The 16,308-nt window shown below is 37.5% G+C and overlaps 1 protein-coding gene across 1 annotated transcript in view; it reads right to left on the bottom strand.

The window, feature by feature from the left end:
* Positions 1-2,193: 2,193 nt before the first annotated feature.
* INTS7 (integrator complex subunit 7) overlaps positions 2,194-16,308 on the bottom strand; it is a 45,875-nt gene continuing 31,760 nt past the window's right edge. Inside the window, exons 14-19 of the mRNA XM_015814656.1 lie at positions 15,835-15,938; positions 13,366-13,434; positions 11,692-11,824; positions 10,289-10,387; positions 4,651-4,836; positions 2,194-4,015 (exon numbers count right to left, since the gene is read on the bottom strand). Coding sequence (XP_015670142.1) covers positions 3,713-4,015; positions 4,651-4,836; positions 10,289-10,387; positions 11,692-11,824; positions 13,366-13,434; positions 15,835-15,938 — 894 coding nt within the window. The 3' untranslated portion in view covers positions 2,194-3,712. The remainder of the gene's footprint in view (positions 4,016-4,650; positions 4,837-10,288; positions 10,388-11,691; positions 11,825-13,365; positions 13,435-15,834; positions 15,939-16,308) is intronic.

Genomic DNA, 16,308 nt, shown 5'->3' with positions numbered 1-16,308 from the left:
CATGAGTCATAAAAGAGCCAAAGTTGACTACCCCGATCTAGACCATGCCACTAATGATTTCTTGACCAGTTATACAAAATAAGAGTTCACTAGAACAAATCAATCCAGGACAGAACATGAGTTTCATGTGTGAGACTTACAAAAGCATGTTGTTGAGTTATTATGTTGAATATTCCACTCAGCCACCATAGTCTTTTCAAGCATATTTCATTCCATTCTCTATTCAAGTTCTCTGCTTTTAAACCTGAAGTAAAATATGTATTCAGTGACACCTACATATGATTCAGTCTTCATTAAATTGTTTTTTCTTTCACTGGTGCTTTTCTCTCCCAACCACTCAGTAATTTTTGTATTTCTGCTAAAAGAGGGGGTCATTTTGTACTGGTCAGTTTTGTCCAGTTTAATCAATACGACACATAGTAATTTTACACCAAACTTACTCTCAGTATTGTCAGCTATTTTTAATCCAAGACTGCCTTGTAAACCAACATTGTGCTGCCAACATTCAACTTATTAGGAGGTATATGCATTGTATTGACCCACACACTTAGTTCACTTAATATTTGTGCTCAGGCTATCACTATCTCTAATATATCCTCTTTTTTTGTAGAAAAGAAATATACGCAAAGGGACTGAATGTTCTCTTTCAAAGTTGGACAGTCACCATTATTCTGAAGGGTTTCTTTACAAATCTTTTTGCAAATTTCCTATAACTTTCTTCTAACGTTGTGAAAAAGTAATCTTTGAACATGTTATACAATAAAAGTCATAATTCTAAAATTTGGTAGCTGTCTTATGTATATTCATGAAGCAATACTTTCCTTCAGTGAGCTTGTAAGAAACATTAAATAGATCTTTACATCTCCGCTAGATTTAAACCCTTCTGTTCATGACTAAGGATTAATAAGAGGATTGCCAGGATACATTTGTCTCAGGAAAGACCTTCCACATCTAGATAAGGGTTTTCTTTCTAATCAGAGGATCTAGAACAATCTTGCTGAACCCAGTTCTCCCTAGATGTATTGATTATAATTTCTATAGTATTATGTTCAAAGAAGAGTCACACGGAGAACAGAGACTTCAAAAAAATTGTCGTTCAAGACATGAGATGAGAACACCTGAAAAGGGATGGAGAAGTCTGGATCAGTTTATACCATTGTGAGATAGCACATTAGAGAGAATTTTCCAGTGATTTACTTACATCATGTTTTTCTCTTGAGGCAATTTCTACACTTGGCAGTGAATCATCATGTTGAGAAATTAAGACATCAAAAATAAAGAGAGACATATGTATCACAGACAAGATTATTAATGGTTGTAAGGTGGTCAGATGACAGCCTGGAATTTATAAGGATCAACACTATAATAGTAGCTCTGGGTCATCTGAAGGAGAAGTCAAAAAGGTCAGGAAGCCAGGCATGACAATGCAGCTGAAGCCCCACCTTTGTATACATGTGTGTGACATCAAATGCATACAGATATGAAGGAAGTTGACAGCTGGGGAAGATCAACATAAAAATCATCACTTTTAAGACACTAAAATAGTGTCTTAAAGTTTCATGGGACATGGAAGCTTACTGCAGTGGCTTGCCTCTGTGTGATGCCACCAATTACCGGTAACAATCTGCAAGTAATCAGTTCTACTGTCAAACTGCTCTTCCTGTTAGGAAGTTTTTTAATTGAGCCATGCCTTCACTTTCAATTTGCTGAAGTTCATCTAGTCCAGCACTGCATTCAAGTAAATATTTAGGCACACAATAACCCTTTTTGGTGTTTTTTTTTTTCCTAGTCTCAGGGAAAAACAGAGCTGGTTGTCAACGAACAGGTAATCTAACTCAAATTCCCTCACAAACAGTATGTACCATTCTGCTACAAAGCCCAATTTCTAGTCCACCCTCCTCCACAGAATCTTATTGACTTTTGGCCAGTCAGTCCCCTTCAGTTCATAGGAGTGTTATTGTGGGAAAAGTAGGAGGGAGCACTATCTACTGTATATGCCATGAGCTCCTGAATGGATATAACTGGATATAAGGATATATGGATATAAGGATATAACTTAAATAAACAAATACTGGATTTCAAAATAATCATACCAAAGCAGACTTTTTCTGAAGTTATGAAGATTAGGATTGCATTGGATCTTAGATTCAAGAGTTCTTAGAGCTGCAATATGCATTGGGATGTGGTATTTATTTCATTATTAAGATGTATGTACAGGTCTGTTGACTGGATAATGGCTACATGTTCACAAGGAATTCCATTTTTAATAACCAAATGAAAATTAAAAACAATTTATTAAACTGGCATGTACATAAGAAAAAGACCACACAATAATTTAATTAATAAAAACCTATTTGAGTAATTTCCCTACCATCAGTATAAAAACCCCTCTTGCTAAAAAAAACCAACTACCACACACACACACACACCCTAACTCACTTTAACTGAATAAGACAATGAGGACTTCCACCAACATGCTTGTAACTCTCCACAACCGAACAAATAACAACAACCAGTTGAAAAGAGGCTTAGACTCATTGCAAAGGGCAATTCCTCCTTTGTTACTATAATATGCAGTCCACAAACCATTTATGGTATGTGCTCATCAGAGTGTTCAGATCCACTGACTTCCTTTTATATCTATCAGCAAGTTTTTATTCATGAAATAGGTAACGCGAGAATCTTCTCAACAGGATACTTATTAAGCCTGTATGAGGAAGGAACTAATAATAGCAGGCAAAGTGCATCCCCTTCAGATTACAGGTTAGCGGTCATGCATTGTCCTTCTATCACTGTTCTACTTTAGAATGTATTCTCTTTTTAAGTAACAATGCCACCTTCTCAGTGTGGACCTTTGTATCAAAATTCTCCCACTTTTAGATGCATTATGTTATATATTTATTTTAAATCCAGATAGCATTATTTTGAGGATGTGGGGGAGTACTTCCTCATAGTGTAATAAGCAGAATCATATACAGCAGGAACTGGGAACTAGATGACTCAAAGAGCTATTATGATTGCAATTTTAAAAAATCCCTTTAGATCTCCTTGCTCACTCACCAAGAAGGATATCTCACAGGCAGTGCAGATGAAGATGGATGCTTTGGGATACCAATCAAAACTATTCTTATCTCAGGCTCCATAGTGATCTTCATAAAGAAATAATTCAGATAAAATATTCTTTAAGTAGAACACAGTTTAAGAGAGAAGGGATGAAATTAGACTAAAGTGATTGGCTGTGTTATGTAATGCAACTAGACTCCATCACTTGTACTGAATCTTGGTTAGATGAGCTGGTTTAGCAGGAAGCTATTGTAAGCAGCTTTTAGATGACTTTGGTCCATACCAGTCTTTTAGTGACTGATAACCCTGCATTTGAAAGACATCACATGAAATTGGGGATTGTTTTTTTAAGTTAAACTAGGACTTGTATTACATCACAAGGGCAAAACTGTAATGAAGTGAGATGAAGATGATAACTGGAACTTCAAGCCGAACCACTTTACATAACCAGTTTGCCACAAATTGCCTTAATCTACTGTCATATTAGTGATCCCACAGCATTTCAAACATGCAAATTGTGCTTAAGGAAACAAAGAAGAATCAAGACTGCCGCTGTTATAGAGGAAGAAATGTGAGCCCTGGGGAAAGAAAAAATTTCCAAACAATCTGTAATGCCCTTGACATAGGCTCCTTGTCTGATATATGAGAGCTAAAAACGGGAGTAAGCCGTCCGTGGCTGTGGTTGCAGCTGCTGTGGTTGTTGAGACAGCTGCTGCCCCTGCTGTTGCTGAAGCCGAATCTGCTGGGAGTATGGATCTTCAAGAGACTTAATCAATAGTGTGGTTTTTGGCCCTGTCTTCCATACAATGCCATTGAGATCTCGAACTGAGGACTCCACTGTGATGCTATGGGTGCCAACAACAATGAAGTTCAAGAGGAATTGTGTGCTGAAGTAATCATTGTGAGGCTCCACCATCTGTTCCATCTCATTAGTTAGGTTGTCAATGGGTATCTGTGGGAGAAAGCAAGCACCAGGCAACCAAATGTTTAAAGAAATGTTGAGTGTTTCATTTTACTTATACAGACTAGGTTTTCTGAAGACACTATTAACCAGAAATGAATCAAATAAGCAACAAATATTCCATATATTCATTTAGCTTGTCTAAACAAAATATATGAAGTTATTTGTCTGTTTTTTTCTAAGATACCGTATTTCAAATTGCTGAGCTATTCCTAGGTCTTCTTGCCCTCCCTTGGGGAATAGTCCTCTTTCACTTGACTAGATTTGTTTCTTGTTGTCAGACAGCTGCACAATTTTTAAGCTTGCTGGAATACTAGCAACTATTATCGATTGATGTTCCTGTCAATGGAGCAAGTGAAGACAAGGATTATCTTTCCAGGGATGTTATACACATCATGGGGATATGAACCTAGCACCAGGATCAGCGTCTTATTCAAGTGTCTCATTTTCAAAGGAACCAGAATCATCACAGAAGCTTGCACTCATGTTAATAGACAAGAACATACTTGAAGTGTAAAAAATTCTTGCTACCTAGTGGAGTGAAATTCTATTTTAATTGTGCATGGGTTTTAGGGAGCAGAAATGTTGACAGTTCATGCTGTAGTGGTTTTTTGTTTTTTTTTTACCTTGTACTCTTGTCCAGGTTTGCTCTGCAGAGTTGATGACACATTTAGACAGATCGATTGAATCTTTCGAAAAAGGCCTGGCTTGGAGCCATGCTGGACTACTCCCTCTATTTTTAATGCAAGTTGTTGGTTATTTTGAACCACAATGGGCTCAGCAGGGTTACGTGGAGAGGGTGATAGGGCAAGCTGAAATAGATAATATTTATATTTATTAATTGATGTTTTTCAGAAAAAAAGAAAACATGTAATACTACCACAAACTAATTAGAACAAGATGCAAGTAGAAGAGAAAAAAGTAAGTACAGTACTGCAAAAAGTATTGATCAAGAGAAGGGCATTAGGAACTCATTCTATTATCAGTGCATTTGCTGTGTGTATAATGCCCTATTTGAAAGAAACAGGAGATTCCAATTTGTCAACACTTTATCCAAATTTTCATTAGTGTCAGATCTGCCATTACACTGCTTCAGCCCTGCTTCATTTTGAGGGTAGTCTGCCATAAACTATGAGGAGGGGGGATAGAAAGATAGAGGAAGGGGAGATGACAGGGACCAGAAGTGCCAACCAGAGGCAACGGGCTGAACGATCCAAGGACACGGGAATGGGAATGGAATGCGAACGCCCATCAAAGAGGCACCAAACTTTAGAACTGTTACCAAAACAACTAATTTGAACCTCATTGGACACCAATAAGATGACCGGGGGGGGGGGGGGAGGCCTGGGAGAAGGGAAAAATACCAGATTTACATGGGAATTTTCATATCTGATTTTGCTTGTGCTGTAACCACTTGGCATTAGTAAAAGTATACCTTTTGCTACAAATGGTGTTTAGGGTCTTTCTTTCCTAAATGCCCAAGCTGGGACAGGTCTGACATTTAGCCAGAATTTCAATAAATTTTTCTATTTCACTGAATATTATCTCAACCCACAGAGATATGGGAAATAATGAGATCTGTAATCTAGCATGGCTGAGGAGTGCTGAGTTGGAGAGATCTGCAATATTTCACATTACAGCTTCCAAAATTATATAATCTATTTCATGATTACTTTGTTGTATGTCCACTAGGAAACTACTGTTTGTACAGAAAACTTACTTTAATAGGAGACAGAAAAGTATCTAGGACATTCAGCTTGGTTGAGATATGGAAGAGAAGGACCTTCCTATTAAACTTAACATTCCCCCCACCCCAATTTTGCTATTTTAAAAAATATTTTTGTAGAAAGTGAGAATTTGGGGGGAAAATACATAAAGCAAATAGATTCAAATAGATTCAAATTTTTGTTTCCATAAGTAAAGTATATTATTATATCTTCTCTTAATTTTTTTACAACTCAAGGCAGCATGCATAATGCTCCGGCCTTCTCTTTTTGCCACAAAACCAACCCTGTAAGATGGGTTAGACTGAGACAGAGCAACCAGCCCAAAGTCACTCAGCCATCTTAGGAACAACTAAAACTCATGGCTTCCTAATCCAGCAGCTTCACATTTTTTGGAACAGAGAACATATAATCTTAAGACAGATAAGCAACACAAACGTGTCAAATAAATCAACTGCCTTCTTCACACCCTTTCAAAAACTTAGCAAAGCTTTATGACATCAACATGGAAATTAGATTCCTTCCACAGTATATTAGTGTTGAATCATTTAAAAGCCCAGCACTAAAAGGATGGTCAACTGATGGATCTCTTGTCACCTAATCTCCATCAAACAGGGCTTTATGTGTGTGAAATCTAACCACTGCATATTTGAAGCTTTAAATATTAAGTGCATCGTTACGGAATAAAGCAAGGAGGCAGCCAGACTACTGTGCCTGCTCTGTATAAAAAGTAACTCAAGAATCTCAGCTGCAGGAAATACCTATGCTCTTAAACATGACTCTTGTAGCATTGTACAAGGTTATAAGTAAGCTTCCTCGGTTGTCAAAAGCCCTTAGGTTTTGATTCCGATAATCTTAAATAAACACACTCCAAGCAAATCTAAGCAGACATGAACTCAACTGTTATTGACATAATCAACTGATTACCTGAAAGAGACCTCAAGATTTCCCTATTTTCTGCAAAGAGTAACTTTTCTGCTTTCATCTGTGCTTTGGAATTATTTTCTTGAGAGATTTATCAGGTAAACCAGGGGTAGTCAACCTTGGCTCTTTTATGACTCGTAGACTTCTGGGAATTGAAGTCCACGAGTCATAAAAGAGCCAAGGTTGACTACCCCTGAGGTAAAACTTTGAGCAAGATGCAGCACGGTGGGAAGAGCTATCCATTTTAGGGAATCAATTTGATGAAAAATCTGGATTTTTCTCCACACGACTTGTTTGTTTTGCATAATCTTTTCTGCTTATGCCTTGGTTTATTTTAATTTTGGTTGTTTTTGCAGTACTGAAATATTTATGCCTAACTATCAGGGGAAGCAACATAATGCAAACACATAAAATGAATAGAAAGTCAAAACCAATAAATAAATAAAGGGATAAAGAAAAAGAAAAGGAAACATGATTAAAAATTAGAGCACACGAATACTATTCACTATATCTCTCTATTATTTTCTATTATTGTAAACCCTCAGTATTTTTACTGTTTCATAAATCAAATCAATTCTATCCAATTATTCTCAATCCTCCTTTTCGTCTCAAACCATACAATTTTCCTTCATGTATTTCCATCTTGTTCATTCTCTCTACAGCATATGACCATACCAACTCAATTTACTATTTTCAAATTGGTCACTTGCTTTTATATTCCATTTATATTCATTCGTCATCCATCCATTCTTGACCTTATCTCTATTTCACCACATATATTTCCAAGTAACTCATTCTAGTGTATTCAACTTTTTTTTTTTTGTAGCCTTCAAATAAATAGAACATTTTGCCTCCCAAACTAATTGACCACCCAACCTTATTTTCCACTTTGACTAGCAATGAGGGACATGCAGAAGTTTGGTGCACCATCTGCTTGCTACCAGCCAGGAAGTGAGCCGAGAACATTCTACATTTTGCCATTTACTACTGAGTTTATCTACTGCATAAATTAAAGCAGCAGGTAAAATGCATTTCAAACGTTCCCAAACAAAACACTGCCTAGATTGTTTACACATACTTTTGTTGGTATGAAAGATATTTGTTAGATCTGCTTGTAAGCAAACATTTTGAATTCACAGGCAGTTGCTTTTAAGAACATCACTAAAACATTCCTAAAGTCTCATCCTCTATGCACACCAATCCATATGCCAGTGACCTATTTATTGAAAGGGATGTAGCAGAGCACAAAACATGAGCTATTTCTTTGGGAAGGCAAAGAAATATCTGCTGGCTTTCTTTAACCATCTTTAACCACCCTAAAGAGACCTGTACACTGACACATTTCAATTTCCACCTATGCAAGCATCAGAGCTACCACAATATTTAGAAAGCGCATTGGGGTGTACCATTTAAACTGGATGTTAACATTTACTTATTTACTAGCAGTCCTTTCATTTAGGAGAAAAACTGCACTATTTCTCAACAGAAATGGCATACAAAAGTTCAGTCACGCAGAGCAATATTTCATTGCATAATCTTGATAAAATACAGCATGGAAAGCAAGCAGAGCATGACTTCAGGAATTCTTTCCAAACCTTTTGACACAGTGGCCATATGGTTGTGTTTTATGTCTGCACTGGGAGGCAAGGGCTGCATACTGCATACGCTGAGCTCTGGGTCACATGATCGAAACAGAGGAGATGCTGCTTAGAACAAAGCAGCTGCCAAGATTCCACATTGCTGGCCAACTGTTCCTTCCACAAGAATGCACCGTGGGAATTTTTCAACATTTTTTTTTCTTCATAGCCCCTGGTCTGATCTGGCCCCATTTTCAGTATCAATCATTCTTTTGCCAGTTTCTCCCCACACCCATTTGGCCCTCTTCGGTTCAGTTTTCAAAGAGGTATTTCGTTGACAGTCATAGAGTTCTAATCCCAGGTACTTTCTATGCAATCTCATGTTAGATTGGGAAAAATAAATACATAAATGCATCTTTTGAATGCCTACATCAGACATGTCAAACTCGTGACGTCACGTGACGTCACGCAAGGTATCGGGACGGTTTTGCCATTGCCGGCAATGGGGTGGGCGCTGCTTCCGGATGACGTGTCCGGCCCGCGGGCCAGCAGTTTGACACCCCTGGCCTACATCAAACATTTTTCATAGAGAAAGATATGCTCTCTCTGTGACAAAATTATAAGGTGACTAAGGTCTCTACCAAACATGGAAAACAAGCATGTATTGACATTAGGCAATAATTGGAAAACATTTTTGGCTATATTGTGTCCAGCTGCTCTCCATCAATGATTGCCTTTAATGTATGATCCATTTATAGAGAACGTAAATATATTTGTCTAGTAGCATGATTATTTTATAAGCAGGATACATGGTTAATAGACTAGAGGCATCTGAAGGCATCTTATACCAAATGGATAATCAATAAAGCAACCATTAATATGAAGCAGGAGAATAAAGCAGGAAAAGAGACCACGAGAATTTAAAAGATCAACTCAAACTATTGGAATCTTTCAAGCTTCCAAAATATTGCATAGCAGGCAGAAATCAAAATTATCTCAGAAATGCTGCCAGAAACTGAGGGGGGGGGGAGGAAGGAAGGAAGGAAGGAAGGAAGGAAGGAAGGAAGGAAGGAATCCAACATCCAATATTAATTCTGTCATTCTTAATTATTCAGCAGTCACTACTGTGTTGCATCATTTTCCTGCACATCTACTTTCTACCCCATCTCCTTCAATACCATAGTTTTCCTCCCATCATTAGCTTGGGATGACAAAAACCCAGACAAGAGACATAGAGGACCAGAAGCAGAAACACAACCTTACTGATGTCTCACTTTCTCTCTGTCCAGCAATGACAGAGACTGATTAGCCTTCTGAAATTATTTTCTCTTACTTATTTTCTGTGGGATAAATTGTGAATATTATATTTTGCATAGGTTTCATTCACAGTCTTTCTCAGCTAGTTATTACCAGAATTAAAAACAAACAAACAAAAAAAACACAACAGTAGGGCAACCTCTCTACTTAAAAGAAGAGAGGTGGCTTAGACCTGAGATACTCATTCAAGCTAAAGAAACAAAATTGCAAAGTGCTACATTTCTGTATTTATGTAAGATAGTTTTATCTCGTTTTATTTCACCATATATAGTTGTTTGAATAAAAAAATACGATAAAATGCATTAGCAAGCTAACGGAAGCAGCACGGCAAAACAAAAAACATCCCCAACATCAATACATAAAAAAGCACTACTTGCTTCAAAAGAAATATCTTTATTTGCTAGAAAATGTCGATGTCCATTAACTCACAAGGCAACAACGAATTGTAACTGAGGCTCGTCATAAAACTGTCTCACAATGCAGAATAGAACTCACAGTGGTTAAAAATTATTTTTTAAGCCAAAACTTTATTTCAGATATGAATTCTAGTTCAAATATTTCATTAAAAGTCTAATCTAACATCATGGGTAAATCAGAGCTTAGGCAGCAACTGGCTGCCCCCACCTCACTCCAGCCACTTCTCCCAGCCTGCTTATCTAGGAGTTATAAATAAAATGTCTTCCCCCAAACTGCAATTATACCTAAATGCAAATATAGCTTACCTTAATGCTAGTTGATTGTAGCTTCTGAAAAAAATACCTCTGAAATGATAAGGGGACTTTCAGCAAGGCAATGACTGCACTGCATAAGCAAGCTGTATGCTAGAACAAAAGAATGGCAAGTCTGATCAGAATTATTTGTTTTACAAAAGGAATAGGAAACATCATGAACAAACTCTGGGCATTAGTATTTCAGTTCCTGGTGCTTAGGAAGCCAAGACACAACATACTATTGATCCAAAAAGCTCCAGAGATTGGAAACTGGAAATGGAAGAAATCTGGAAGAATATCTGCAAGTCCTAAGAACAACTGAACTGGGCACACAAGAGACTATCTCAGGGGTAGTCAACCTTGGCTCTTTTATGACTCGTGGACTTCAATTCCCAGAATTCCTGAGCCAGCTAAGCTGGCTCAGGAATTCTGGGAATTGAAGTCCACGAGTCATAAAAGAGCCAAGGTTGACTACCCCTGGACTATCTGATGTTAACGGTCAGCATCAATTTGGTGCTTATCTTGACTTAATTCTAATAATCCTCCAATTAGCAAAATTATTTCCTTGCTTGGTTGGAAGATTATAGGAACTGAGGTCTGAAGCATTCCGGCAACGGTTGTGCTACAGTCAACAAAAGCGGCCAGCAAAGATATGGATCTGAATGGAGACTAACCCTGTTGAGTCAGATCAAAGTCTAACTAATCCAGCATCCTGTTTAGTCAATCTGATGCTTTTAGGAAGTATGCAAACAAGTCTTGAGGTAATTGTCCTCCTTCCTGCTGTTCAGGTGTTATTGTAATTTCGGTTTTTCTTCAGAAGTCGATGCCCTTTTCCATGAACATAAAAATTCAAATCTATCTTCACCACAGGCGAAAAAAAAATCTCAAAATCTATGCTGCCTTTTCCAAGGGATCAAATAAAAAAACGGTTGAAGTACGTCCAAAATCTTGATTTTATTCCACGTATGGAAAATAGAGTATACCCAATGCAACACTGATTGTTTGCCGCTTTGTTTTTGGAGCAAGTATAAATGGCACTAGTATTCATAGATGATTGAGCCAATAAAAGAAATACTAGATTGGTAAAAAGTCTTGCTGAAACCCAATCAGTATTACTGAATAGGAACAATTGCATAAGGTCTCTGGCAAGCTCTACAGATAAACCTTTTGTACAATGTCCGTCACAGCATGAGAGCTTGAAGTATATTTTAAAAATTCAAGTTCCGGAAAATGAAATAAAAGAAGGCAGAAAAGAGAAGCAGTCTCATTCCTACTTTTCTATTGAAGAATATTTTGATTAAATATACATAAACACATGTAAAAAACCATATTTAGCTTTTCAGTTTGAGGATTCTGTTCTCTTATCTCAGGCCAAACCCTGGAGTGTTTTCTATATAAGAAATGATATTACTCGCCATGTAGGATACTGGTGCATATTTTCGGTTCAGCGCCTCCACTTCTTCCAACACATAGCCAAACACAGACATCATTCTCCTTTCATATTCACTTGCAGCATGGGCTACTCCCGCAGACCCATATTCCTGGAAGCTGTAAAAATATATATATATATATTCAGTGTGTAGTTATTTTATCTTTCCTGCAGAGTACTTTCTGTACAGGTAGTCTTTGACTTACAACAGTTCATTTAGTGATTGTTCAAAAGTTACAACAGCACTGAAAGAGTGACTTATGACCATTTTTCACACTTATGACCGTTGCAGCAATCCCAAGATCACATTATCAAAATTAAGACGCTTGGCAACTGGCAGGTATTTATGATGGTTGCAGTGTCCCAGGGTCACATGATCACTTTTTGTGACCTTCTGACAAGCAAAGTCAATGGGGAAGCCAGATTCACTTAACAACTGTAGTGATCCACTTTCCAACTGTGGCAAGAAAAGTCGTACAATGGGCAAAATTCACTTAAGAACTGTCTCACTTAGCAACAGAAATTGTGGTTGTAAGTCAAGAACTACCTGTATTTACACATATTTGAAGTGTCTAGTTGAAAGAGTTAACAGAATAAGGAATATCAATTGTATTGCTGATGCAAAATTAAACATAGAAACACAATATACCAAGAGTAATATTCTTTGATAGCTTCTTGTATTCTCTTCAATACTGGAGCCATTATGTTGCTTAAATCTCCAGAACAGTTTTCTATTTCAGTTAACATCTCTGTTTTCCTGAACATTTAAGTATCTCCAAACCATCTGGGGTATATCTACAAGTCTAGCCTTTTTAATAATGAATTGAATAAGTGGCTACTGTTCTCCAAAAAGATGAAAAAGGCCTAAGGGCTCAAACAGGTCTCAACTCACCAAGATTTTAGGCTGAACACCAAATTCATATGGATTGGTGATGAAGCCTAACAGGACTAAATCAACGCTGAATGCAAAATCTCAACTGTGCTCCAGAACCTTTTATAATATTGCACAGGAAATGTGCAAATGCTCACTAGCAGAAAATAATGGGAAAAGTACTTCCTGAAGGAGGACATCAGAGCAGTGTTTCTCAACCTTGACAAATTTAACATACGTGGGGTTCAGTTCCCAGAATTCCCCAGTTGCTAGGGTGGAGAAACACTGCACTAGAGATAGATCGCTCTTTGGATTCAAGCAGAAAAATTGCTTATACATATATATATGAAAAATAAGGCCCATGTCCACTCTAAAGCACCTGTGTGGCTTTAGATTAAAATACAACACATCCCCAGAAAAAATATTCATGTAAGACTTATACTTGAGGTCCAAGATTGGGCGGGGAGGGGATATGCTGATATTTATTAACCATTCAGAGAGTGCCGTAAAGCACTGTAGAGTGGTATACAAATCTAAGTGCTATTGCTATTGCTACATTGCTTTTATAAAGAATTCAAGAAGTAGCTGGTGTGTGTTCTTTTACAGAAACGTTGTATAGCTTTTATTTTATAGCAGAACTGCTCAGCTGAGCCTTCCCCAGCCTGCACTTTCCAAATATGCTGGACTTTAGCTCCCATAATGTCCAGCCAACATATGGAGGGAACATGAATATTAGTGAAAAGGTTAGCAAATAAAAGAAAGACAAAAGGCAATCTGAAGTACTTATACCTTGCAGATTCAGGATCTAAAATCAGAGCTTCAATTGCATGTGATATTAATAAGCAACTCTGCTGCTGCCTGAAGTGATGTTAAAGAATATTAACAAAGAAAAGTTGCAACATATATTTTATATTATCTTACACATAAAAGGATTTGAATAATGATGGGAAACTGCCATGATATACATACACGATATATCCTATGGCATTGAAAAGTCAACCTATTTATTTGAATGAGCCCAAGTATTTTTAACTTGGGGACTTTTTTTCCTTGTAACAGTGCAACAAAACGTCAGAAGAAGTTGGCGGTTGGTGGTACAAGACATAAAAGGCCTGAATGAACACAGGATATGGCTAGCAGCCCAGGGCAGACATATGTGCAAGCAAGAGAGATCTATGCACAGTTGGAAGTTCATTTGTAGCAGCAGTTCCTATTGCCAAAAGAATAAATGGAGCAAACAGGAGTCTTAAATAACGGAATGGAAGAAATGGGGAGAGCCTTGCTTTCCCAAAACAAAATTAAACATGTAATACTGCCTTTTAAAAAATGTAATTTTTCTATTTCCCATTGGGTAAGAGAAAGTACATTTTGCATATAGAGAATTGCCTTCTCAATTATTTGCATACTTAGCTAGAGGAAAAAGAAACAAATCTCAGAACTAGGAAAGAAATATCTGTGGCTTGCAATGTGGGGTAGAGACAAAATGGAAAAAAAAAAAACACCTTCAGAATAGTTCCACTTCAGACATTACAATGGAACATTCTGAGTTGTCCATGTTCTGGCTGAATCAAGTTCAAAACAATGTTGAGTATTCTTGCATAAGGTATAGTGAGGAATTCCCTCATGCTTTCTTTTCGTCCTGGGGCTACAACAGTACTGGTAGCTATGCTATGTTGTCTATCAACTTATATGCAGAAAAACTACCTAGAACAGTGATGGCGAACCTTTTAGATACTGAGTGCCCAAACTGCAACCCAAAACCCACTTATGCATCGTCGAGTGCCGGGTGGGTGTGGCCCATTGGCTGGGTGTGGCCCATTGGCTGGGTGTGGCCAATTGGGTGGGCATGGCTGCAGTGGTAACGGCAGACTGGGTGGGACTAAAAAGTTCAATCAATCAATTCCAACTTTGCAAGAACTTTTGTTTTCCTGCGAGAAGTTGAAATTGACTGATTGAACCTTTTTTTTTTTGTACATGGTGGCGGAGGCCTAAAGCGAAAAGGTTTTATAAAACCCAGCTGAAGGCCTAGGACTGGGGCGACGACACGCGTGCCCACAGAGAGGGCTCTGAGTGCCACCTCTGGCACCCGTGCCATAGGTTCGCCACCACTGACCTAGAAGGTGACTTCAACATTTAAAAAAAATCCAGCCAAAGAATGACAACTTTTTCAGATCCCTATACAACTGAGCCATGAAATGAAGCAAGCAACAATAATGGATTCATCTTAACACAACTGCAATTTGCCTGTAACCTGAGCTCCACAGCACAGCAACAGCAGCTCTGTTAATGGGTAATCTCAATGCCCAACTTTTCAGTTGGTGAACCCTCAACATATATATGAAGAAGCAGGGTGGTATTTGTATTTGGCATCTGGAAGAAAGCAATATACATTGTTTGATGTACATGTACAAAATACATTTTTGCATTCAGCAACTTATCTAAAAAAGAAAGCATGATTCACAGAGAAGATATAGCAAAAGCAGCATGGCATTACTCTCTGCAAACTATTAAACTTCTCATATCGACAATGGAATATGTTTCTGAAGCTTTAAATTGCTTTTGTATTCTCCAACAACAATATGGAATGGAATATCTTGTTTTGTTCCCAACTCAGAACACAGCTTTGAAGTACAGAGTATTTTGTTCTTGGGCAAAGAAGACACTTGATTTCACAATCCTACTTGTGATAATCAAACACAATCACTAATAGTAAGACAATATGGGATGGGCTATATTAAAAGAGACAAAGCTTAAATTTTAAATTAAATTAAAAGGCGTACTTTCAGTGATGAATTCTGGCAAGCTAACCATAATTATGCTTTGTTTTTAACTTTAAAAATGAACTTGCATGTTCAAACTATAAGTATCTAAGAATTGCCTGCACAAATTTAGCTCTACCTAAGCTGCCACAATAGACTCAAGGGAGCCTCTTTGGGGGAAAAACATCCAAGCTCTGATTTTTAAGAAGCAAGATAATCAAATTCAAACAAGATTGGCTTGCATACCTACTATACAATATAAGGCAAGGCAAATCCAAGCACTTACAGTACGGTTTTAAGCGGTTAAATGTTCATAAACATTGCAAATTGATGGGGGACTACAGTGAAGGGAGAAGTTAAGACACCAAATACCTATCTACATTTTTCAAACAGTTCTCTTTGTTCTTTTCTTTTAGCATTCATAAATAACAATACAATAGAGGCTTTAGTATTAAGTTCCAAGATTTAAACTTTTTTCATATTATAAGAAGCAGGATACAGTTCCACATTTCTCAGTGTTTCAGAGTCTGCATCAAAAGAAGACTGATAGAGATCGCCATATCTTGCTGCAAGGTTTCTGAATTCTTCCATGGAGAGTTTCATCTGCATAACACAGAGTGGAGGCAAAACAGAAAAAGAGAAACAAAAACAAGACACTGGTCATGACTGAACATTATACATAAAGAATTCAACTAAGAGGTTTATATTATATTGGCCTGTCCTTTTTCCTATGCTTACCTATAACAGCATCCTACACCAAGTACACCTATTCTTAGATCAAAGGGCAGTCTCTGCTGCAGAGACTCCTAAATGCTATCCTAAAACTCTTTCTGTACTTGGCTCTAGTCTAGTATCTCTCTTATAGCTCCCTATAAATTGAAGCAAGATGAGATTATTGGCAGCAGGATCAGACTCAAATCTCAATTCATGCTTCTTCCTGTGGCTGAAAGCGCCTTACTTTGCTGAAAGAAGC

Source organism: Protobothrops mucrosquamatus, unplaced genomic scaffold (genome assembly GCF_001527695.2).
Source record: "Protobothrops mucrosquamatus isolate PMUCROS unplaced genomic scaffold, P.Mucros_1.0 scaffold_91, whole genome shotgun sequence".
NCBI lineage: Eukaryota > Metazoa > Chordata > Lepidosauria > Squamata > Viperidae > Protobothrops > Protobothrops mucrosquamatus.
This window is presented reverse-complemented; position numbering and strand designations above follow the sequence as displayed.